The sequence below is a fragment of the Hyperolius riggenbachi genome, chromosome 9 (assembly GCF_040937935.1).
Source record: "Hyperolius riggenbachi isolate aHypRig1 chromosome 9, aHypRig1.pri, whole genome shotgun sequence".
NCBI lineage: Eukaryota > Metazoa > Chordata > Amphibia > Anura > Hyperoliidae > Hyperolius > Hyperolius riggenbachi.
Genome location: NC_090654.1, coordinates 210391579 through 210417213, shown reverse-complemented (window position 1 = coordinate 210417213; position 25635 = coordinate 210391579). Strand labels below are relative to the sequence as shown.

The window sequence follows — 25635 nt, the reverse complement described above, 5'->3', positions numbered from 1 at the left end:
GACACAAAGGCAGACAGAAGGAGGCACAGGGGGGGGGGGGCAAAGATAGCACAAGGGGACACAGAAAGGCACAAGAGGACATAAGGAGGCACAGATGGAAAGAAGGAGGCACAAGGGCACAGAAGGAGGCAGAGATGACACAGGGGGACTGAAGGAGGCACATGGAGACAGAAGGAGGCACAAGGGGAGACAGAAGGACAAATGTGGTCAGACATGGCACAAGAGACTGAAGGATGCACAAGGAGACAGAAGGAGGTACAATAGAGACAGAAAAAGGCACAAAGGAGGAAAGGAGGATGCACAAGACACAGATGGACACAGTGGCAGTTGCCTGCAACTTGTGCTAAGCAGATGTAGCAGAAGCAAGAAATATAACACCCAGGGGTGAGGCTTAGTCCAGGGCGGGTCTTTATTTGGGGGACGGGGCTTACTCTAGCAACATGGTGCACCCAGGACCAATGGCACTCTAGGCAATGGCCTGTACTGTCTATGCCTAAAAGCACCCCAGGTGATTAGCAAGTGATTCCCACTAAGCGCTGAAGCGCTAGCATTTTTTTAATCAGGAATCGTAAGAGTGTACAGTGATTTTACTGTGATAATCACGGTAAAATCACCCACGCAATACCGTTTTGCCACTTTCAAGTGTGAGTGGGCCCTGAGAGTGTTGTCTTATCACTTCAGTCCTTAAGTTATCACCTCTGTTGTTATTTCCACATACAGTAGATATGAATTAAAGGAGCACATGCAGGCAGGATGTAGCTCCACCCCTCTTGCTACCAGAGTGACTACAGCTGGCCCAGGTAGGACAGCTATGAAAGGAGAAATAGAGAGGCTGTGTGTGTATGTGTGTGTCTCTGTGATTTCTGTGTGTGTGCTTCACTTACATTGCAGTCAGTAGTAACACTCCACTTAACCACAGCTCAGGCCAGGTGCTAACTTCTGAAGCTAGGTTCACAATGGGACGTTGCACTGTAAAGTTGCAACGCAACAAAAAAGTGGTAACACAGATTAACGCTGCATTACTGTTGCATACAGTAGGTACAGACAAGCATATATTCCATGAAAAGTATGCTTTACTGTACATGGTAACGTGCATTTAGAGGTAAGGTACTGCAGAAGTGCGTTACCATAACGCTACATGTTACGATGTGATGCTAGCATTGCACTATGAAAGCCCCATAGGCATATTTTTGCCTATATTATTATTCCTTAACCTAAAGACTCCTTAAATTCTTAACTTTAGTTTTGCCTGAGGTAAATTGTTTAGTGAGCATGATGATAACAGTAAAAACAGCTCACAAACGTTATTAAAGACAGGAGATGAGCTTAGTGAATTGTGGCCAATATCTTTGCCAACATAGTAAGGCCTTGCTCACAATGTGTACACTGGGCAGTAACGCAACATGCTAGTGAACCTCAATTCACAGCCAACACAACTGAATGGGCATGATAACATCTGCATCCAAATAAATTGCATTATTGTAATGCGCTGTCATTGTAATAAACAATGTATACATTGCATACGGACATGTGAAAATGTGAACAAAGCCTTCCATAATTGCTGACCAAAACTTCAGAATCTGATACCTGTTTCACGGACGCTACCATCCCATTTTCAGCAAATTCTGAAGATCACTGCCTGCAGGGCCACGTAACATTTGGCAATAGCTTCATACACTAAATCCCGGCCTCTAAGCTTCCCTAGAAGGAATATGTTTACACTATAGGCGCACAGCAAAGTCAAAACGGTATCCATTGAGAGAATCCTGTTAACTTTCTCAGTATTTCACTACAGAGAATCAACATCGAAAATTATCATTATCTTCTGAAAACAACATGAAATGTGTCCATGCAATAGAATTCACCCATAACTTTTGTTTGCAAAACTGTTCCTGAGTTCAGTATCTACGATTACTGACATAACTGTGGGTTTGTGTGTAGAACATCAGCACATAATCATTTAACTGGAGCACTTTCCTGTGGATGCTACGAAGTCTGGGAGACTTGGTTTCCTGCACCACAAACTCATCTGTGGAAGTGTTCTCCTCAGCCTCATTTAAAGCAGACCCAAACCAAACATTTTTTTTAATTAAAAATATTTAGTTGCACCACTCTAACACATACAAAAATAAATAAACACTCCTTCAAACCTATGAGCATTTCAGTGCATGCTTTTCACCCTTCTCTTTTAATAACTAGGGTTATACTGGGGGGCAGCCATTAGCAATTCCTCCATTGCCGGACACCACCTACTCCACCAGTTTGCCGGATTTTGTCTGGCAATTTGAAAGGAAAGGAGGGGTTCCTACAATAAATGTAAAATATTTTATATTTGTCATCATGCAACTGAAAAAAGGCTGCTTATTTATTATTATAATTTAGAAAATAGATTTTATTTCTGAAATCTTGTATTTTTTATTTGGGCCCACTTTAACTGGATGATGTGCCAAGCTAATTTAGACAGAACGCCTGGCAGTACATTCAAATAATGTAATGTATTGCCCCTGTCCATGTGGTCCTTAAATAACTCCTTAAAATCTGTACAAAATGTGCAGAAATGCTCTGCTACAAAGATAAGGTATTACATACACACAATGCTTCTCTCCCTCCTTCCTCACCCCTTAGCTCAGCTTGTAGAGCCATCAGCCACAGGCTGGAGGCTGTATCGACTTGTCTGTGATCTGTTCACACAGGAGCAGCTTGCTAGTTAGGAAGGATTGGGCACTCTGCTTTGCTCAAAAGCGTTTGGTTTGTGATGCTCACAATTGGTTCCTGTCATTGTTGAACTAATAGGCCTTAATTTTATTACCCAAGTTAAAGGGGAACTTCAGCCTAAACAAACATACTGTCATTAAGTTACATCAGTTATGTTAATTAGAATAGATTGGTAATATAATCTCTTACTCGCCCTGTTTTAAAAGAACAGGCAAATGTTTGTGATTCATGGGGGCTGCCATCTTTGTCATGGGGCAGCCATCTTTTTGGTTGAAAGGAGGTGACAGGGAGCAGGAGACACAGTTCCAACTGTCCAGTGTCCTGATCATCCCTCCCAGCTGCGCACCCTAGGCTTCAAATGTCAAATTCAAAATGTAAGAAAAAAATAATTTGAACCAAATCAGCAGAACGAGAGCAAGAACATCAGAAATCCTATCATACTTTGCACAGCATCAGGGGGAAAATGCCCGGGCAGTTTTCTTCTGTGCATCTAAAAATGAGGCTTGTATAAGAGAAACAAAGTTCTGATGCTGTGAAACTTTTAAAAAAACACCAGGCCTTTTCAGTGCTGCTGAGTCGATTTTTAGTCTGGAGGTTCACTTTAAGCAAAACATATCTAAAGCTGGCCCTAGACACATTGATTTTGATCACTTTGACTGAATCTGCTAGTAATCAATTGCTCATACATATACAATTGATTGACTTAGAATCAATTTTGTGTAGTTTATCGATTGAAAGTCTGATGAGAGACATGTTGGAAATCTATGTGGGATGGTGGCAGAACAGGAGTGGTGAGGGATTAATGGCCCATAGATTTGCCCTGCATTGTGAAGAACAACGCTTGCAGTTTGGTTAAGCTTGATTTGTCTGCTGAAAACTATCGAAGTTGACCTTGCCATGATAGAAGTCAATCACTAATCAAATTCTAATAGAATAGCGATGGATGGGCTAGGTATCAAGCTTAATTGACCTGCATATGGCTAGTAGGGATGAGCGAGCAAAACTGAAAAGATACGGGCTACCTATACTTTCGGGGAAGGGGGGGGGGGGGTGTTCCGACGTGATAACCTACACGTCGAATTTGCCTACATCCACTATCAAACGTATAGCAGGAGGGTTAGGGTTAGGGTTGGGGGAGGGGAAGGGATAGTAAAAGTCTATGGGATGTAGGTTATTTCGACGTGTAGGATAAAGTGTTGGAGCAGGGGCACTTTGTGTGACAGTGATTTTGACTGTAAATGGGAGGGTGAGTGATTATGCCTAATTATTTTTTTGGGGTGGTGGAGCACTATGTGTTGAAATTTTTTAATATAATAAAAATAGTACATGTTTATTTATTTTTTATTTTACTCACCACCAAATCTCCCCATTCCACTCAGCTGGGTAAAATTTTTGGGGAGAACTCTGAATGGGGTAGAGTTGAAAAATCACCCAGTATTGTATTATAATTCCTGAGTTTGGTGAGACCTAAAGCCCCATCTACACGATACGATTCTTTGTGCGATTCGATTACGATTCTATTTACGATCCGATTAATTCTGACATGTCCGTTTGGGATTCGATTCAATTCGATTTGCCATTGCAAAACAATGGCAAATCGAATTGAATCGAATCCCGATCGGACATGTCGGATTTAATTGAATCGTAATTAGAATCGTAATCGAATCGCACAAAGAATCGTATGATGTAGATGGGGCTTTAGATTATGACAAACTACTGCAGAGATGAAATGCACCCATTGAGAGTTCATACCAGCATTTTGGTTTGGTAGATCTCCAGTCCTGCCAGGAAATTTGCCATGAATGCTTCATGCTCCTCTTTTTTCTGCCCTCGTCTCCTCTTCTTCCTTAGCTCTGCTTTACTTTCCAACAATTCAGACTGTTCTTCAGCTTTAGCTTTGTCCTTTTTCTCACCATCCTCCATGCTGCAGAATGAATGTCATTATTGATGGTTAACAGTATATAAAATAGCAATAATTGCCATAGGGCACACAGTTCACAAACAATGTAAGACATCTGAAATGACAACAGAGCCTTATCAGAATTGAAAATATGAGTAATCCATATCTAGGAGGTGGCTATAACTGTCACGTGAGAGGTCACTGGTATACTGTCAAGAGTAAAGCAGCATTTGAAAAGTTCTAGTTGAAATTAAAGCCACTGAGTAGAGTGTTATTAGAAATATTTCCCAATCTTTGCGAATTGAGCCCACAGTCAGCAAACTGAGAAGTGCATTTATTTTTCAGACATAACAAGGTTATACAACATAGGACAAACCTGTACAAGGCAAACAGGGTACAAAATACATGATCATGTGATTTTGGGCTGGTTAGGTAGGCCCAGTAATACAAGTACGAGGCGGTCATAGGAAAAGAGCACATGATCATGTAAATCACAGTAGGGAAGGGAGGACCCTGGCAAAGGCTTACAATGTTATTATTGAGAGCAGACATCCACTTACTCAGCTTTTTCAGATTCAGCTTTTGAGTTGTCCTCAAGTTCCTTAGCATTTTCCGCTGCCTGCAATGAAAAGGTAAGCATTTCACTGTGAGGACCATTTTTGTTATATTACACAAAAAGCATAGAAGTAACATACTGTATGTATTAGTACATGTTGAAGATATTTTGTTTACTTCAGTGATACTGGTTAGTGGTTTTGCTCCTAAATTGATTTATTTAAACAAGACTTTATAGGTGACCCTTGGTAATTTCTTGCACGCTGTTATTTAGTGATAAGGACCTTTCCTTTCTTACAATTATTTTAAGTCTGATACAGAGAGAGACATTTATAATGTTTGATTGAGCCACAGCAGTCATTTCCTTCTAGACACATACGATTTATTGTAATGTGTGATAAAATTTCAAGGATATTGATGAAAAAAATGTGGATCACTGGCCTATGGTCAGACTGTTCTATATCCTTTGGTAACCAAATTTGATGGGATTTGTTGACAGCTTAAAATGTAATCATAGGTCTGGGGTTAGGAGGCTTAATTGGTTTCAATTTATTATGCTCAGAGTTAGCTCTGAATAAGGCAGTGACCCGAAATAACTGAGTAGGTTGAGTTTTCTGAAGCATCTTGATGCTAAATTAAAAACAAACAAACAACTTTGTTTGAATGTTTTTTTTTTTTTGTTTTTTTTTGGAGGGGGGGGGGGGGTATTCTGGATTGGGCAATGGTCCTGTCACTTATATGCACACAGAACCATTGCCAAATCCAGTACCGCCAGTATGCTGCTAGGGCGATGCTATCGGTGCCGAAGGTGGTTCAGGCAGGCTTTCAAAAAGGCCCTATTTTGTATGCTGTTAAGCTTGGAGGTGTAATCTCCACAGTCAGCATACAACACATAAGCTGACGTGAAGGAGGTACACACACCAGCACAAGGGATCAGGATATCCCCAGTTTAGTGGAGGAGAGGACTGACTCCAATAGGAGATTGTGGTGCACAGAGCCGGTGCAGATCCGAACAGCCACAAACAACACTTTCGTAATAACGTCTCAGCGCAAAGTAGCGCTGAGCGCATAAACCAGGACTGAGGAGATCAGGACAGGTAGACAGAATGAACGCCTGCTTAACTAGCCACTACTTAGTGACAGCAAGCGTCCACAATAAGACAGACTGGAATGAGGCAGCCAATGCGTTTGCAGCGATGGCGTGCCTCACAAAGACAGGACAAGATAGTCAGGAAATAGCAGGATCAAGATAGATGAACGTAACACAGACAAATATACAATAAGTATGTTTTCCTAGCGTATTACAATTACAGCTATCAATGAAACTATTTGTAACGTCTGACTAACATATGTATATATCGGCAATGAACCGATATATGACATAAGTAGGAACACTGACTAGCACTGGAGCAATACAGGGAACAGGGCTCAGAAGGATTCGCTATCTCTTCGCAGAGATGAACGCAATCCACAAACGGTAACAGGACAGGATTCAGAAGGATTCGTTATCTCCTCGCAGAGATGAACGCAATCCACAAACAGGACCAGGAGCAGGATACTAGCTCAGCACGGGTGCTCACGATACGCGCAAACTACCAAAACGTGCTGGAAGGCTGACTAACTGAACACAGGAAATAAACAGTTTGTGTACGTATATATCAGCGACACTGATGTATCAACGTAACACGAATACAAGGAAAATAACAAAATGCGCAAGTATGCGTATATATTGGCGATGAACCAATATATGACACAAGACAAGCAAGTAACAACTTCTAGAACAAGAGCAGAACTAGGAGGACTCGCTGACCCCTTCGCAGGAGTCAGCGCAGTCCACACGGACCAGGAACGAGGTGGGGCACGAGCAGATTAACAGACAGAATCTGAGACTATGGTAGCCCATCAAGCATTGCAGGAAGCAGTTCTTTATACTGAGGTCATCCAATGGGAGCAGACCTGCAGATTCCCACACAAGTGAATGGTAATTAATCACAGGCTGACAGCAGGAAAAGGCAGACAATGATATGCAGCCTGCAGGAAAGGGATTGCCCCTCCATTGCAGCAGACAATGTTTGTTTACACAAAAGCATATTAAACTGTCATTAACTTCAGAGCGACTGCAGATGGAATCAGCAACTAGTTTAAGTGCAAACCAAACTATGCAAGAAAATGCATGTAATGACATCAGAACTGCTTGGGTTACAATACCACTGCAGCCAGCAGTAAACGCTGCAGACATGATCATAACATATGCACTGCATGACAGGTGGCATTTTGGGCCAATAAAAATGTATTACAGCTACTTCACATCTAGCTAGGAGCGGCAAGTACTTTAAAGGGAGTGAGCATAACTTAGGAGCACTACCGTGCGTTGCATGCACTGGGAATTTTTAACTCATGCTGCTCAAATTAAGCAGCGCAGCTTAATGAATCAGCACCATAGTCTTTTATCTATTGTTCTTCCTATTGTTGATGTCACTGTCACAAATGATTGACTCACATAACAGCTGCAACCAGAGGGAAGAGAAAGCACATTGTAGTGCAGCTTTGAAAGCATATTTAAATCATTAAACACATACTCTGTACACTGCTTAGCTTTTATACACTATTTATGCAAGCTAATCTGCTTGATTGCCATCAGAACATGCCTTGCTAACCACTTTCTGCACACTGGATGCATTAACCACTTAGCATCCAGACCTCCCCCCCCCCGTGTGTATTTTTTACTATGAATTTAGAAAATAAAAGTATATTTAATGGTAAAAATCAATCCCATTAGCTCAGGTAACATATTCCCTTTCACCAATTAGTGCTGCATCAGAAAATGACAGAAGTATGCACAGGAACAAGCCCAATCCTGCACAGCACTGCTTCTGCTATAAGACGTATATCTATGTCCTCATGGCTTGGATGAAGTCACAGAGGACATCGATATACTGTAGTGGTGGATAAAGGGGTTAAAATATCCATTTGCAGCTGTTAACTGCAAAGAACATTTTAATGCATCATTCAAATCTTGTCCCGCTGTGCACACGCTCCTGCCACTCGCACCCAACGAGACTGACACATAAGTGATTGATTGCCTCAGGGAACACGTTTCTATTTACCACAGTGCCTGCAAGGGAAGGGTAATGGCTTCAATGAGAAGCCTACAATCATTCCGGTGGGCAAATTAAATGTGTTAACTTTATCTATAGTAGTATTGTTTAATTTAAAACTATAAGGGATGAATATGAAAAATATTATATTTTTTTCATTTTCTCCCTTTAAAATGCATAGAAAATAAAGTAATTATTAAAACAAAAATCACCCCAAAAAGCCTAAATTGTTGTGAAAAAAAAAAACAAGATATAGATCATTTAGGTGTGATAAGCAGTGATAAAGTTATTGCCGAATGAAAGAAAGGTGAAAATTGTTGTTGGCGGGAAGAGTAAAGGATCCTGTGGAGCAAAGTGGTTAAAGAACGACTATCGCAAAACATTGTAAAATTCAAAATACGTGTGTATGCATGAATATAAAAGGTACATTTGTCCCACAGTAAAATGCAGTAAAAAATACTTTTTTTTTATATATATAGCTTTGACAGGTTAACTAGTCCAGTAGAAAGGACTATGTGCAGAGAAAGGCTTGGCAGCTACTGTACCACTTCCAGAGATGGATAAGGAAGTGATGAAGTGATGTAAAACTAAACTAGACCCTAATTCAATTCACTTTTTATCTTAAGTGTTCTCCTACAAAATATTTCACATCTTATCAATAAAATGCTTTTTTTAGCCACCAGCAAACAAGAAAATACTGTGAATAATTTTGACAGCATTTTTTCACCACTTTTTAATTTGCAGAGTGCTAAAAAGTTATTTTAAACAGAAGATAAAAAATGAGAAAACATAGGAGAAAAAGTGAATTGAATAAGGGCCACCATATTTTTGGCAACATCCCCAATGTAACTAATTTAGTTCTATACATAACAGATAAGCATAATTTTGACCAGGGTCTGCATGAACTGGACATAGAAAAACGATAGATAATGTCCAGTCATCAGGTATGATTTAGGGTTTTTCTAATTCTGCACACCAAGACAGTACCATTTGGAGGGGGTGGAGAAGCAAAGTGTGGTATACGAGGCTCATTTCCAAATACAATTATAGATTTGTGCGTATTTAGGCAAAGCCCTGAAAACTCTATTCATCAATGAGTTCAAGTATTTGAAGAAGCAAAGGGCCAGAGTCTGCTAGGTTTCAAAACCCTGAACTCTCATATAAACCTGGGTACAGCAGGTCAGATGGTCTTCTACTAATACATACAGGAATGGAGAAAAGGGGCACTACTGGTGTGTACCCCTGCCCAATGGGAAGGGATCAGAGACCCACCTATTTGTGCACACTCTGGCAAAAGGGGCACTGTAAAGGATATGAACCCAATGTTGACAGTTGTTTTCCCAAACCTGGCGAGGACTGAATTCAAATAAGACCATTCTAGCATGTCAAAGGTCTTGGCCATATCCAATGAGGCAACAACTCTCTGCCCTACATTGCAGTGATTAGATTGTAAATGTATCATTAGCCAGCCAATATCAATGGCCGTGTTTCTACCCGGCATTAAACCAGTCTGATCAACACTAATCAGGGATAAGATAACCATATTTAATCTGTCAATAATTTTGGCAAGAATGTTTAGGTCTATAGTGAGTGAGTGATATGGTATGAATCACAGTCAAGGCCGAGCCGAGGCAGAGGCAAGAGAGGCTCCAGTCTCAAGGTGCAGTGTAGGAGGGGGCGCACAACTCATACAGCTATCATTCCCCTATTGTGTTTGAAGCAGAGAGAAATAAGAAAAGGGGATACATGGCAGTGACTGCAAGCCAGACAACCACAGACTAAGGTGTTGGGGGCCCTGGGGCTCGTCTTACTCTAATAGCAATCAGTGTGTGATGGCTGGGGTGGGAGGGATGGAAGGGCACACTTTGGTGACTCAGTCTTGGGTGTTGGAGGGCATTGTCCTGGCTTTGATCACAGTATAAATGGTCTTTGCCAAGTTGGGTAGCACTATAATGAGTGTCTCTAGTGGGATAATAATGCTAGAGGTTTTTTTTAAACACATCTATAGGGATACAATCTAAAGCTGGAGATGTCCTACTGGGAAAACTGGCTATTGCAATCTCAATGTTTTCCAGTGACATTGGCTTGTCCAGGGATTCCTGCTACTCTGGGGTTAATCTTGGGAGAGAAGTTTCAGAGAGAGAGAGAAATCTCTGCATCAATTGTGGTTGCTTCTGTGATGCTGGTGTACAGTGTGTACCTAGTGAGAGTATATGGCAAATGCTGCATTAACCTTTTTTGTGGGCCCATCACAATCTGACCAGTATGGTTAGTTACCTATTTAATAACCGGAGAAAAGAAGTGTGTGAGCAATTTCAGCAAATAGGCTATCTGCTCAATCGTAGAATAGTTGCTAACTTAAAAAAAAAGTGAATAAAAAATCTATCAGAAATCAGATCGGACATGTTGGAAATAATTGATCTGACTGTAAATCTGTCAGTAAAATTGCATGTGTACCTAGCATTAGAGGAAAAGGGGCCCTGGAAATCTATAACTGCCTGCATTCCAGAATGATTAAATTCCCAAATAGCTGCAAAAGAGGCATTTAAGAGTGCCTAACATCTTCAGTTCCTCCAAAACATTGGACAGCTTGCAGTTCTAAATAAACTATTATTAGTAAAGGCATATGTTACAAAATTTAAATTCATACTCTTCTTTCCTAAAGTGGGAACATGCCGTAACACACAAATAATAAAATACCAAATATCGCATAGTGCCTCCAGAGAAATAACACCACCATACATAAATATGAGGCAACTGCACTACAAACAATGACCTCAATTCACTAAGCTCATCTCCTGTCTTTATAACATTTCTGAGCTGTAAGTAATTTACCTCAGGAAAACCTAAAGTTAAGGTTTCTGTCTTTAAGTTAAGGAGATATTTCTAAAGTTAAGGTTTCAAGGCTTAAAATAACGACATTATTCTAAACTTAAAGACAGGCCGCCATGTGCAATTCACTTTTTCATCTAAGTTTTCTCCTAGGAGATAATTGTTCATCTTTGATTTCAAATAACTTTCCAGCACTTTCCAACTAAAAAAGTACCAAAAAGTAGGTGAAAAAGTACTGTCAAAATTATTTTGAGGATTTTCTTGCTTTCTGGTGGCTTAAACTGCATTTTATTGACAAATTTAAAAACATCACCTAGGAGAAAACTCAGAAGAAAACGTTAATTGCATATGTGTCAGGCCTGTTAATCCACAGAGAGGAATGCAAGTGTTACGTGTGTGAGAAGTTATCACCTGGCCTGAGCTGTCGTTAAGTGGAGTGTTACTACAGACTGAAATATACAGTGAAGCATTCTATGCTGTCTGCTTTATTTTTTACTAGTTTATGCAAAAGGGAACTCTGTATAGAGATAAATATACACAGCAGACTCACAGAGGGGAAGGGAGAGAGAGACACCTAAAGTATACACAAACACACACACACACACACACACACACACACACACACACACACACACACACAAATTCACACACAGAGACACAGAAACACACACAGCCTTTCTCTCTCTCCTTTCCTAGCTGTCCTATCCAGGCTAGCTGTAATCGATCTTGCAGCAGGAGGGGTGAAGCTTCATCCACCTGCATGTGAAATCCACCTCCTCCCTATCTACTGCATGTGAAAATAACTACAGAGGTGATAACTTAAGGACTGACGTGATAAGACAACACTCTCGCTATGAAAACTTATCACTACACTTTAATAAGGCAAGCTTTTTAGTGGATTAACACTTAAAATACCGATCGATGTGTGGTGATAAGTCACTTGCCTTATTATCACCAGTATGATCTTAGTGAATTGAGGCCAATATCTGCTGTTCAGACTTGTCTCTGCAGACAAGCAATACATTAAAGGTACACAAAACTGCATATACATTGTGCTGTAGCACAAATGTCACTTGAGGGGTTTTAAAAACAGCTTCCCCGTCCTGTGCATCTTGTTTTGAAGGGAACTAGCAGGAATGACACTTCTTTCATGGGGTACTCTGAGTTTTTATCAAGGCGTTGGCTGCCTTTTCTAAGCAGAGCATATTCCATATTCCCTTCTTATTTGATACAAATTGTCAGCATCAGTAAAACCCACCGGCGTACCTACCGGGGATGCGACCCCCTCAGCCGCAGGGGGGCCGGGGGCTGCTCTAGGGCCCGCTCACTGTGCGCGGGGGGAGCGCTGCTCTGGACCCCCCAGCAAGGTGCTCAACTGGCTGCAGCGTCTAATAGACGCTGCACCAGTTCATTCCCCGCTGCCCCGCTCCAGCAGCCTGCATAGTCTCCGGCAGGCAGAGCAGGGCTACGGCAAGATGGCCGCCGAAGAAGCCCTGCACTGGAGACTATTTGTGTCTCTAGTACAGGGCTTCGGCAGCCATCTTGCCGTAGCCCTGCACTCTGCCTGTCAGCGCGGGAGATGTGCTGCAGGAGGACTCGGGGAGCTGCGAGCCAGATGCCTGGGAGAGGAGAAGACTTCTGTCAGGTAAGTGAATTGTTTTTTTTTCACAGGTGCATTTTTTTTCTAGTGTCTGCTGCCTACATTGTGATTTTCAGGTGTCTGCTGCCCACATTATGATTTTCAGGTGTAGACTGCTGCCCACATTACGATTTTCAGGTGTCTGCTGCCCACATTACGATTTTCAGGTGTCTGCTGCCCACATTACGATTTTCAGGTGTCTGCTGCCCACATTACGATTTTCAAGTGTCTGCTGCCCACATTACGATTTTCAGGTGTCTGCTGCCCACATTGCGATTTTCTGGTGTCTGCTGCCCACATTGCGATTTTCTGGTGTCTGCTGCCCACATTGCGATTTTCTGGTGTCTGCTGCCCACATTACGATTTACTGGTGTCTGCTGCCCACATTACGATTTTCTGGTGTCTGCTGCCCACATTGCGATTTTCAGGTGTCTGCTGCCCACATTACGATTTTCTGGTCACTGCTGCCCACATTACGATTTTCTGGTCACTGCTGCCCACATTGCGATTTTCAGGTGTCTGCTGCCCACATTGCGATTTTCAGGTGTCTGCTGCCCACATTGCGATTTTCAGGTGTCTGCTGCCCACATTGCGATTTTCTGGTGTCTGCTGCCCACATTGCGATATTCTGGTGTCTGCTGCCCACATTACGATTTTCTGGTGAACACTGCCCAAGTTACGATTGTTTGGTGAATGCTGTCCATGTTACAATTTTCTGGTGAACGCTGCCCACATTACGATTTTCTGGTGAACTCTGCCCACATTACGATTGTCTGGTGAATGCTGTCCACGTTACAATTTTCTGGTGACTGCTGCTCACGTTACGATTTTCTGGTGACTGGTGCCCACATTACGATTTTCTGGTGAACTCTGCCCACATTACGATTTTCTGGTGAACTCTGCCCACATTATAATTTTCTAAAGGCCCACATTACGATTTTCTGGTGAACTCTGCCCACATTACGATTTTCTGGCCCACATTACGATTGTCCGGTAAAATGCTGCCCACTTTACAATTAATTTACAGTGAAACGCTGCCCCATTATGATTATTTGGCACCTATGGGGGGGGGGGGGGGGGCATCCAAATATTCGCAGGGGGGCCCAGTGATTTCTAGTTACGCCCCTGGTAAAACCTCTGAAGATCTAAATCTAAGGAGCTTCTGCAAAAACAGTGCAGTGTGCTACACATATTACCAGCTTACTGTCTGGGAAATAAAAAGAAAAGAAACACAAAAAAACAGGATCTTCCATGGTGAAGTGTAAACACCGATCTACTCAGCGGCTGTAACATAACATGTTTGGCTTTCTGGAATGGAGGGAAAAAAAGTACATATGGTCCCTATGTTCCCAGGTCCTTAAAGTAAACCAGAGACCTGGTAAAGTAAAGATTTGATACTTACCCAGGGCTTTCTCCCATCCCATAAACACGTCTGAGTTCTACGCCGTCCTCCCGCGGTCTGCTGTTCAGCCGCGATCAGCCCCGGTAACTGGCTCAGTCACATCAGTATGGGTCTACTGCACATGTGTGAGAGGTCCGCACCTGCGCAGAGGAACCAGACTGGACCCGACAGAGCCAGTTACAGGTGCAGAATGGCAGACCACGGGAGGACGGCGTGTTTATGGGGCAGGAAGAAGCCCTGGGTAAGTATCAAATCTTTACTTTACCAGGTCTCAGGTACACTATAAGGGTTGGTTCACATGGTTGGTAAACACAACCATTTTGGCGGCTGATGAAATCATAGTTTGAAAGGAATCTATTGCTATTGCTGTTCTATGGTGGAAGCATTTTTTAAAAGACGATGACAGCAGTTGGCATCATTTATGTAAGAGAAAAATATGCACAACAAACGTAACCCTACATTAAGTAAAATCCTTTATGCTATGTACATGACTTAAAAGCAAAACGTACCTGCCGGCCACAGAGGAGTCTTTGTGTCACACGGGGAGTCCAATGCGGTCAGAGGCCCATCACACCTCACATATAGTCCAAACAATCAGCAACGATCCACAAGGACTCGACCCTCCAAAGTGAATTACAGCGAAATATTTATTTTTATATAGCGGTGTTACAGCACACTAAAAAGCACAACGTTTCGGGCAGAGGCCCTTTCTCAAGTGGATCGTTGCTGATTGTATGTACATGGCTTCCCAGACACAGGATCTTCCCCTAATCATTCAGGGACATATAGAGCAATGACCACAACAACATTGGCCTCAATTCACAGAGCTTTATCAAACACTTTATCAAACGTTTGATAATTTACCTCATGGGTAAAATCTAATATTGAATTCCCTAAGGTGTTATAAATCTTTTGATCATTTCATCGATAAAACATTTGATAAATCTATAACACCTTAGTGAATTCAAAATTAGATTTTACCCATGAGGTAAATTATCAAACGTTTGATAAAGTGTTTGATAAAGCTCCGTGAATTGAGGCCAATATCCTGTTTGTTTTAAATTATCAAACCATCTATCTGAGCTGTCTTATCTATATTTGCTACATTCAAAGCGCTCTTTTATTACTTATTCCAAAACAATCAAAAATAAGCCTTTGTTTAGTTACCTTCATCAATTTAATATCCACTTCATAAATATGACAGTTATTAAGGTTTGCTTTACAATCCTTTCACCCACCAGAAAGTATTCAGTAAAGAACAATCTCATTGCCACCTGTTTTCTTTGTCTCTTTCATAGCTGTATAAAACATTGATGACAATTCACAAATCATTCCCCTGTCCTTAATAGGGAATTGGAGTAATTTGTCTTGTTATCACTGTGGTGATCAATCATGTGGCATTCACTAAACAATTTACAGTACCTTATGCAATCTTAATCTTTAACACTGAATCATTTTAAGTTTGGATCCCTAAACTTCAGAATTAAATCCTTAACTTAACCACTTTATCCACCACTACAGTATATCTATGTCCTCTGTGACTTCATCTAAGCCACGAGTCAGTAGATATACGTCTTGTAGCAGAAGCAGTGCTGTGCAGGATTGGGCTTGCTCCTGCACACATTTCTGGCATTATCTGATGCAGCACTAATTGGAGAACTGGAATATATGTTTCCTGAGCTAGTGAGATTGATTTTTACCATTAAAAATATATTTATTTTTTCAGTTCATAGTGAAAAATACACACTGGGGCATTATTTCAGAATCCAATATCTTCACCATAAATTGTGACAGGAACATAATTTAAGTTTTGTGATAAGCGGTAAGAATAGCCAAACAAAATCTCTACAGTAGCACTTTTTATTTTTAACTGTTCGACGCTGTTCCCCACAAAAGTCTGGTGCAAAAGTTGAGGATGCAAGGACTGGGGAAGAGTCTGTGTGCATGGATAGGGAACTGGCTAATGGACAGAAAACAAAGAGTTGTGGTCACTGGATCGTACTCAAAATGGGAGACTGTTAGCAGTGGGGTCCCACAGGGGTCTGTACTGGGTCCAGTGCTCTTCAATTTATTTATTAATGACCTAGTAGATGCAGCAGTGAGCAATGTTGCTATTTTTGCAGATGATACAAAATTGTGCAGAATCATCAACTCTCAAGAAGATAGTGACATATTGCAACAGGATCTGGATAGGATGGCTATATGGGCACATAAATGGCAGATGAAATTCAATGTTGAAAAATGTAAAGTCATGAATTTTGGTCGTACCAATGGTTAGCACCATACAAAATAAATAGGATACAGTTGGGGACATCAAACTTGGAGAAGGACTTAGGAGTACTCATCGACAACAAGTTAGATAATCGTACTCAATGCCAAGCTGCTGCAGCTAAAGCTAACAAAATTGTGGGATGCATTAAAAGGGAAATAAAAACTCGAGATGCTAGCATAATATTTCCCCTGTTTAACTCTCTAGTAAGGCCACATCTGGAATATGGAATTCAGTTCTGGGCACCACATTACAAAAAAGATATTGCAGTTTTAGAGCAGGTGCAGAGACGAGCAACAAAATTGATACGTGGGATGGAAGGTCTCGCTTACCAAGAAAGGTTAGATAAACTTTATTTAGTCTAGAGAAAAGACGCCTTAGAGGAGATCTAATTAACATGTATAAATACATCAGAGGGCAATATAATAGCTTGGTGGATGAGCTTTTTGTCCCTAGGCCTTCTCAAAGGACTAGAGGACATGATCTGCGCATGGAGGAAAAATGTTTTAGCCATTTATTTAGGAGAGGGTTATTTACAGTAAGAGTGATTAAGATGTGGAATGCATTGCAACAGGAAGTCGTTATGGCAAACTCTATACCTGCATTTAAAGGGGGCTTAGATGCTTTCCTAGCGTTGAAAGACATCCATGGCTACACATACTAGGTAATGCCTAATGATGTTGATCCAGGGATTTTATCTGATTGCCATCTGGAGTCGGGAAGGAATTTTTCCCTTTTGGGGCTAATTGGACCATGCCTTGTAAGGGTTTTTTTTCGCCTTCCTCTGGATCAACAGGGATATGTGAGGGAGCAGGCTGGAGTTGTACTTTGTACTGGTTGAACTTGATGGACGTATGTCTTTTTTCAACCAAAATAACTATGTAACTGGAATTGGTAAAACTGAGAAATAATGAGTTTTTTCTATTTTTTTCCCTTGTTTTCCCATTAAAATGCATAGAAAACAAAATTGTTCGAGGGAAAAAATGGCAAACAATGAAAGCCTGGTTTGACTTGAACAAAACAATATATATTTCATTTCTGTGTCATAACCATAAGTAGGGATAAAGTTATTTCTAATTAAATAAGGACATAGTTAAACTGTCAAAAATGCGCTGGTCCATATGTGGGAAACAAGGTCTGGATGCGAAGTGGTTAAGGATACATTGGTGTAAAAAGTTAATTCACATTGCTGGTGGATTGGCTCATAGCGGCCGAGCACATTTCCAGGCACGAATAGCATGTTCACTGTCAGTCCTCCAGCAGATTGGTGAACACCAGCTCTGACACAGGTCCGACATAAGGAACCACCTGAAGCATCGCCCCTAGAATCCAACGAGCCTTGTCCCCGGCTAAAGTGGGACACATGCTTGTTAGCTGGTAGCCCATACGAGTCCCTCCAGCACCATGATCCAGGTGAGACCTTTCCTTATAGGGCACAGCCTGCATCAAACTGCATTAGTGGAAAAGGAGTGTCACAATTTCATGCATCTCCCTGGCAATACAAATGAAAATCACACATAAATGGCAAATTTTAAAGCTACACAAAAAATGCACAAAACATTAGTGAATACAGACCATAAGGGCTCGTTCACACTAGGGGCGTTTTTGACAATTTTAAAGCGCTGGCGATTTTCAAAATTGCCCTGAAAGCGCTTGTGCCATGATCCCCTATGAAAAAGCTCACATCTGAGCGGTTCATTTCCGATCCACTCAGATAAGCGGTGCTCGGGCCATTTTTGAGGCGATTCTGCCCCAATGAAAGGTATAGGAAAATGCAAAATGCTCACAAAATCGATTTGTGCAGCAATTGCGTTCGCATTTTTAAGAATAAATACATTGTATTTATTCTTTTCCGGATCAAAGCAAAGAATGTAAAAAAAAACACACTTAAAAAACGGACAACGCAGGCGGACACGTGGACGGAATGCAATGTGAACAAAGCCTTAGATCCTTTGCCTACATGCAATGCCAAATACAGCTAATACTGAAACATCCGTCCAGTAATGGGTGGTTTGTACATTGATTTTTCAGATATAAATGGCTGGTTATCTGACCTGACTCCCTCACATGCATCTTCACTGTCCTCCAACAAATCCTGTAATGATCTCCCATTGAGCTATCCATAGATGCCACTGACACTATACCCCAGTGGTCCAATACCGATAATTTGTAAATTTAGCTAATTATTGAGAAGGATGTGGAAACCAGTGATTTAGCAATAAGGGATGCAGAGGTTGCAACCGCACCAGGGGCCCCTGAACCAGAGGGGCCCTCAACCAAAATATTAGCTCTTCAATGGTGCTATGCTGGTAATTAACACTTGTATACAGTATGTGCATTGAATACTAGTAATCCTCAACAAACTGTTTTCTTACTCTGATTACACCTATCTGACACTGCAGCTGTCCTTGATAGGTTTTAAGGCTCCATATCAATACAGTTCTCTCTATTAATTCCTCCTTAGTTACACTAGTTGGGACCATCAAATCGTTTAATAATTAATACAGCTGCTGGTAAAGTGCTAAGTGCTAAGTCCTAAATAAAGTGCTAAGTCCTAAATTCTGCCTGCTGGTCCAACATAATCATATGTAGGCCAGGGTAAAGGCATACATGGGCAAAGAAAAGTTGGTGATGATATACTGTATAATTCACTTCTTCCACAGAGGTACCAGCCAATCACTTTCACCCAGTTCAGATGACAAGAAGAAGCAGCAGCACATGCATAATAAGTCTTGTTCCCCATTCTACATAAGAATTGAACCACCTCTGCTCAGTTGCTTATAATAATATACATTCATGAACATTAGAGTCACTATTACATAGCTCCACATTTAACTGATAATCCCAAGCAATGGTCAGATTAGTTGCTCTTAGCTTAGAGCTGCCTAGGTCTATATGAAGCTCAGATTAAAGGATGTGGATAAGCTGAGAAAGGTCTACTCTCCACTATACAAGTAATGGATATTTTAGCAATGATTTAAGCATTTTACTTTGTAAGCAGTCCTTAAAGCAGTAGGATCAGCCATACTATTCCAGGGAAAAAACACATATATAAGTTGATAAATACTTGATCTACTTAAATAACACATGTATTGTACCGTCCACGTTTTGATTTCAGTGAATGTTATATAGTAAATGACGAGAATTCTGTTCTTGGTGGGGGCCATGTCTTTTGCCCACAGTGGGCTTGATTCACAAAGCGGTGCTAACCTACTTAGCACGTCCAAAGTCTTTAGATGCACTAACCAGGGTGCTAAGTAGGTTAGCACCGGATTTCTCAATCAGATCACGCGCTAACTTTGCGCGCGTAATGTTTTACGCGCGCAAAGTTTTACGCGCGCTAAGTCCCATAGGCTTTAATGGGCACTTCGCGCGGTGCGCCCTGCGCTCTGTGCAGTACGCGCGTAAAGTTTTACGCGCATAAAGTTTTGCGCGCGTAAAGTTTTATGCGCGAAAAGCTTGTTTAGACGTGCTAAGGGGGTTTTCACAGGCGTGCTAACAGTTAGCACCGCTTTGTGAATCAAGCCCTGTAAAGGCTAACTCGTGATGTCATTTCTGCCCTTTACTTTTTCTTCTTGTCTCCTTTCAGATAAACAGCAGACAGGAAAATAAAGGGAAGAGGAGGAATATATTATAGATAAAAATAACCCCCAGCATGCAATTCTTTGGCACCGACTACTAAAGAGCCAGTGCTCCTAAGGTTAATGATAACTCCAAATCTTCACAGCAGAAAACGTTTTGAAAGTTTTGAATGCAGGATTAGCATCTTTATCACTTAATACACTCAGACCAGTTGCTGTTGAAATTTGATTTTTATGGTGACGATACCGCTTTAATACATTAACACAGAGCACTCACATCAGATAATATCACAGCATGTAATAAGAGTACAGTGGCAAAAGCAATGATTTCTATTCTGCTGTTCTGTACACTAGAACAGCAGGTAGCATTGACAAGGATACATTCAAGATATGTTTCTTTTTTCCAACCCCCAATCAGTAGCCAGCACTAAAAAGACTTATTCATGTGAATGCAACATGCCATTGCACATAGCGCAGCTTGTGTTGTGTATACAATGCACACACTGGTTGTTTTAACAGTAGTTGAACACTGGTTGTTAGCTGAAGGTTTCTCGGCTTGTGCACTGCAATTTTATTGGGGTCTTGTTAACCACTTAAGTACAGCGGTCTCTGTCCCCTTAAGGACCAGAGACCGCTGGTACAATACCGATGGAATCACGACAAATCACAGCGCATACCCGCCACAACCGCCGTATGTCGGGATTCTCCTGACATAGACTCTGCCGTCTCTATGACGGCCGGCGTGAAAGTGACTCTAATGTTCATACGCAGAAGAAGGAGCCCGACACTCAGCCCAGTGCCGCCAGGCAGCCATTCCGGAGCAGGGCCTAGGAAAGGAGCCAGGACGCCGTCGTAGGACCTCCCGACCAGCACTGGGCTGCAGAAAGCCCCGGGGTGAGTACTATTTTCCTTTTTAACTTGAACTCGGAGTCCCTTTAAGTACTGTAGTTAATCAACCCTAAAATAACGGCAAATGGCACCCACACTGCCAGGCATAAGAAAATTATACCTATGGTCTGGACTGAGGTGCAATGAGCCTCAAAATATTAAACTTCATGGACACAAGTCTTTTTTTTCAGTCTAGATAAAGTTTGGAACTACATATGACCTGTTAGCCTTAGCCTTCTAAAGCTAATACAGCTATTCCTCTTTCTACCCTATCCTCTAACCCTCCTAGGAGATGTCTAAAACACATCTTCCAAACTGCTGCCTAATGTTAACCGATACTCACCTTTTCACCTTTGTCAGAAATGCTGGATTTATATTTTTTCATCTCTAGGCCACCTTTCCTTTGGCTTTTCTTCCATGCTAAGCAGCTGTCCTCCCATTTTATTTGCAGACCCTGCTTCCATGTATACCATCCATGCATAGCAGTCACTATCTTCCAGGTTCCAGGTACAGATTCCTTAGGCAGAATCTTCCTTGTTCCATGTGTTGGTGTTTCCATCCTCCTCTTCCATATACAGCAACCTCTTTTCCACATCCAACCACCTCCTTAGAGTTGCAGCTGCTGAATGCCAGGGCCTTAATGGCCTCTCCAGAACACTAGCCCTGTTTGACAGCTCCTTTGGCTTCACCTCCAGAATTCAGTCAACTGCCCTTTGCTCTTATGCCAAACTGGCAAAACAATGTCTTCATCAGAGCAGGCCCCCAAACCACTATTGTGGAAACAAAACAGGTCATATAGCCAGATGATGAACAACAATGCCAAAACCACCTGAATTATGTGAAATAGATCTGTATGACATTTTTCCATGGCTTTGGAAATTCTGTCATTAGGTTCATCTTGTGTTTATTTATTTTTTTCCAACACTGAGCTTTATTAGGATAGAAAACAGGGTGATACATTATCATTCCAAAGTTTTGGTACAAAGCTCAATTTTTTATAAAAAAATAAACAGTAACATAAGTATAAGCGAACAAACAGTAGTGTGGACTGTGCTATATAAGAGGTATTACTGAGCAACCAAGACAGCCAGCATTTTATTACAGCAAGTTGTGAACGACTTATTTAAGCTCATCATTAGCACTCAACATCACTTGAGACTGCCTTAGCACCAAAGCCACATCATGTGAGCTGTGTTCTCCTGGAGTTAGTCCAGATGGACCATGTAGCATTATATTTAGCAATTGTGCCCCTATGCTGCGCAACCGCTTTCCTGAGGGGTAGGACCAAGTTGACTGCCCTAATCCATTTGCCACAGGAGGGAACCTTGGCGGTGATCCAGTATTTGGTTAGTAGTTTACGACCCATATGTAAGACAGCTAGTAGTAAAAGTTTTGCATATTTGTCAGAGAAGGTATCTGGAAATATGCTTAATAGGCATAATTGGGGGGTACATTCTACTGGGCAGCTCATATGATCATGCATAAATTTAACGATTTGTTGCCAGTAAGTGTTAACATTAGGACAGGACCACATCATGTGGAAAAAGGTACCCGGGGTTACTACACATTTGGGGCAGTGGGGTGAGTAGCCCGTTCTGAACTTGGCAAGGCGAACTGGGGTGAGATAAGCTCTGTGTAAAACATAGAGATATTGTAATCGGTCGGGTTTGTGAAGTGAGATTTGGGTAACCTTCTCCAGAGTTTCATCACAGTCATCAGAGGATATATTACCTATATCAGCTTCCCAAGTCAGTTTACACTTGTGAGCCTTGAGCTGGGCAGAGGGTAGTATAAGGGAGTGATAGAATGCAGAGATGAGCTGTTTTGGGGAAGGGCCTAGCAATATTTTGAGAATGTCTGAGCTTTCAGGGGAGGCAGGCATGCTATCATATTGGGTAAATAAGGCATGCTTAAGTTGTAAGTATTTGTAAAATGCAGTGCTGGGTAAGTTATAATCTGTAACCATTTGGGAAAATGATTTAATTGAGTTGTTTTGTATAATATTATGCACATACAAAATTCCCCTTTTGATCCAGAAATTATGGTCCTCCAGTTTCCCGAATTCCGGCAACCTGGCATTCTCCCACAGTGGGATTTGTGTAGTAGGCCCAGTAGTAGTTAGGAGTTTATGAGCGTGTGACCATACCTTAATTAGTTGTTGTCGTGTAGTGGGTAGCGATCTGAGGTGGGTTATACCTTTCAGTAGATTGTATAGAGGGTCCGTGTAGGTGCATGAGAGGGAGGAGAATTGTAGTGTCTGCAGCATTGATTTGCCCTCACGTAGTCCATCATAGAGATAGGAGAGTTGGGCAGAAATGCAGTAGGTATGGCAGTTAGGGTGGGCAATACCACCAACATCTTTTGGGCTTTGAAGGCTCGAAAGGGCTAGCCTACGGCGTTGTCCGGACCATATGAATTGGGTGATCTGGGCATTTAATTTAGTGAAGGCATCAGGGGGAAGATAAGTGGGAGAATGCCAGGTTACATATAAAATCTTGGGCAAAATTATCATTTTAAAAAGGTTTGCTCTACCCACAACACTAAGAGGTAATTTTTCACATGCTCTAAGCTTGCCTGCAACTGTACTGAGAAGGGGTCCTAAGTTGAGTGTCACAAATTCTTGAGGTGAATGTGCAATTATTATACCTAGGTATGTAAATGAACTGACCCATATAAGGGGGGATTGTAGATGGCTCTCCAAGGGGGGGAAAATATCAACAGGTAGCAATACAGACTTCGACCAGTTGATTTTTAGACCTGCAAATGTACCAAACTCATTAATTGTGAGCAAAGCAGCCTCCATTGACTCTCCAGGGTCGGCCAGATACAGCAACATGTCATCTGCATATAAGCTTACTTTTTCATGCAGATCCCCTTTAATCCAGCCTCGAATTCCAGGATGGGCGCGTATTTTTGAAGCTAACGGTTCTATGGCTAAATCAAAAGGCAGGGGGGATAGAGGGCATCCCTGCCTGGTTCCACGCTGCAGTGTAAAAGGGGGTGATAGCCAGCCATTCACTTTGACCCTTGCTACAGGATTAGTATAAAGTATACGGACCCAATTAAGGAATTGTGGGCCAAATCCCATTCTGCGTAAGGTGGCGAATAAAAAGTCCCATTCAATTGTGTCAAACGCCTTGGCGGCGTCAAGGGATAGCAACACTCGTGTGCCAATATTATCGTGGGAGGCCTGTAGGTTAATATATAGGCATCGTAGATTAATAGCAGCAGAACGGCCCGGTATAAAGCCGGTTTGGTCCCGGTGTACGAATAGTGAAATGACCTTATTAAGCCTGCGAGCAAGTATTTTGGCTAAGATTTTAGTATCCGTCTGCATTCGAGAAATAGGTCTATAAGAGCTGCACTTGGTGGCATCCTTGCCAGATTTAAGGATTAAAGAGATGATTGCTTCTCTCATAGAGTAAGGTAGTTCACCTGTATTTGAAACGCTTTGGAAGAGTTTCAGCAAAAGGGGGGCCATGTCATTGGCAAATGTTTTGTATAATTCTGTGGGGAGCCCGTCAGAACCTGAAGTTTTCGAGGCTGGAAATGCAGTAATGGCATCCCATATTTCCTCAATAGAGATAGGTTCATCTAATTTAAGAGATTGTAGTTCAGTTAATGTGGGCAAGTCTACGTTTTCCAGATAGGCGTCTAACTTTGGAGAGGTCTTAGAGGTCTGCTTAGTGTACAAAGCTAGGTAAAAGTCAAAAAACTGACCCAGAATACCCATGGGGTCTGTGCGGAGTATTCCATTAACATCTAATATAGATGAGATTACCTGTGGAGCTTCTCTTTGTCTGGCAATTTTAGCTAATAAAGCGCCACATTGGTCTCCAGTCTCATACCACAGTTGCCTAAAGGAGAGAGATTTTTGGTGAGCTTTATCCATAAGGTATTGCTCATATTCCCGTAGTTTAGTTCTATATGTCAATTCAGATTCAGAATTGGGTGATCTATTATATAACTCTTCTGCGGCTTTAACGCGTATATGGAGTTGCTGCTCTGTAAGTGCAGAGGCATTTTTGATATGTTTTATCTCTGTGCGAAAAAGAGTTTTAAGATACATTTTGCCCGTGCTCCATACAGAGGTAAATTGAGTTTTCCCTCCCTGTGTTTCAATAAATGAGTGCAGACGCTGCATAATAGGCATATTCTCTGCAATCCTGGAAATCCAAACAATATTGAGCTTCCAGAGGCCAGATTTTGGGGGGAAAAGCCATTGAAATGAAGCTCTGCATGGAGAGTGGTTAGAAAGTATGGATGGTAAATATTCAATGCAATCACAGTTGGGGAGCATCATCTTACTTGCGATAATATAATTCAGGCGAGATCTGGAGTGGTGAGAGGCAGAGAAGCAAGAAAACATAGGTAGAGAGGGGAATTTATAATGCCAGGCGTCATGCAGAGAGAGTACTTGGAGCATTCTGTTCAATTTAGTAGGGGCAGAGGACTGCAAAGACACAGGTAATCTATCACTGTAAGGGTATAACACATAATTAAAGTCACCAAGCCATATTACAGGAAGATGCGGGTATTTAGCAATGTAATTTAATGCTTTCTGTATCACCGGATAAGCAAAGGGTGGAGGGATATAGATCGCAATTAGTAATATTGGTTGGTTGCTTATCAGACAATGCAGAAAGACGTAGCGACCTTGTGGGTCAAAGTGGACACGTCTGGTAATAAGTAGGGATACACCACGAGATTGAGAATTATGAGTAGCATGGAAATACCATCCAATCCACGGTCTGTT

At 41.7% G+C, this 25635-nt stretch overlaps 1 protein-coding gene across 12 annotated transcripts in view; it reads right to left on the bottom strand.

Annotated features, from left to right (window-relative positions):
- RYR3 (ryanodine receptor 3) overlaps positions 1-25635 on the bottom strand; it is a 1134733-nt gene that overhangs the window by 61982 nt on the left and 1047116 nt on the right. For all 12 annotated transcript variants that reach the window (XM_068253938.1, XM_068253930.1, XM_068253931.1 and 9 more), the window contains 2 exons: positions 5176-5234; positions 4468-4639 (listed from right to left, as the gene is read on the bottom strand). In XM_068253938.1, the coding sequence (XP_068110039.1) occupies positions 4468-4639; positions 5176-5234 (231 nt within the window). The remainder of the gene's footprint in view (positions 1-4467; positions 4640-5175; positions 5235-25635) is intronic.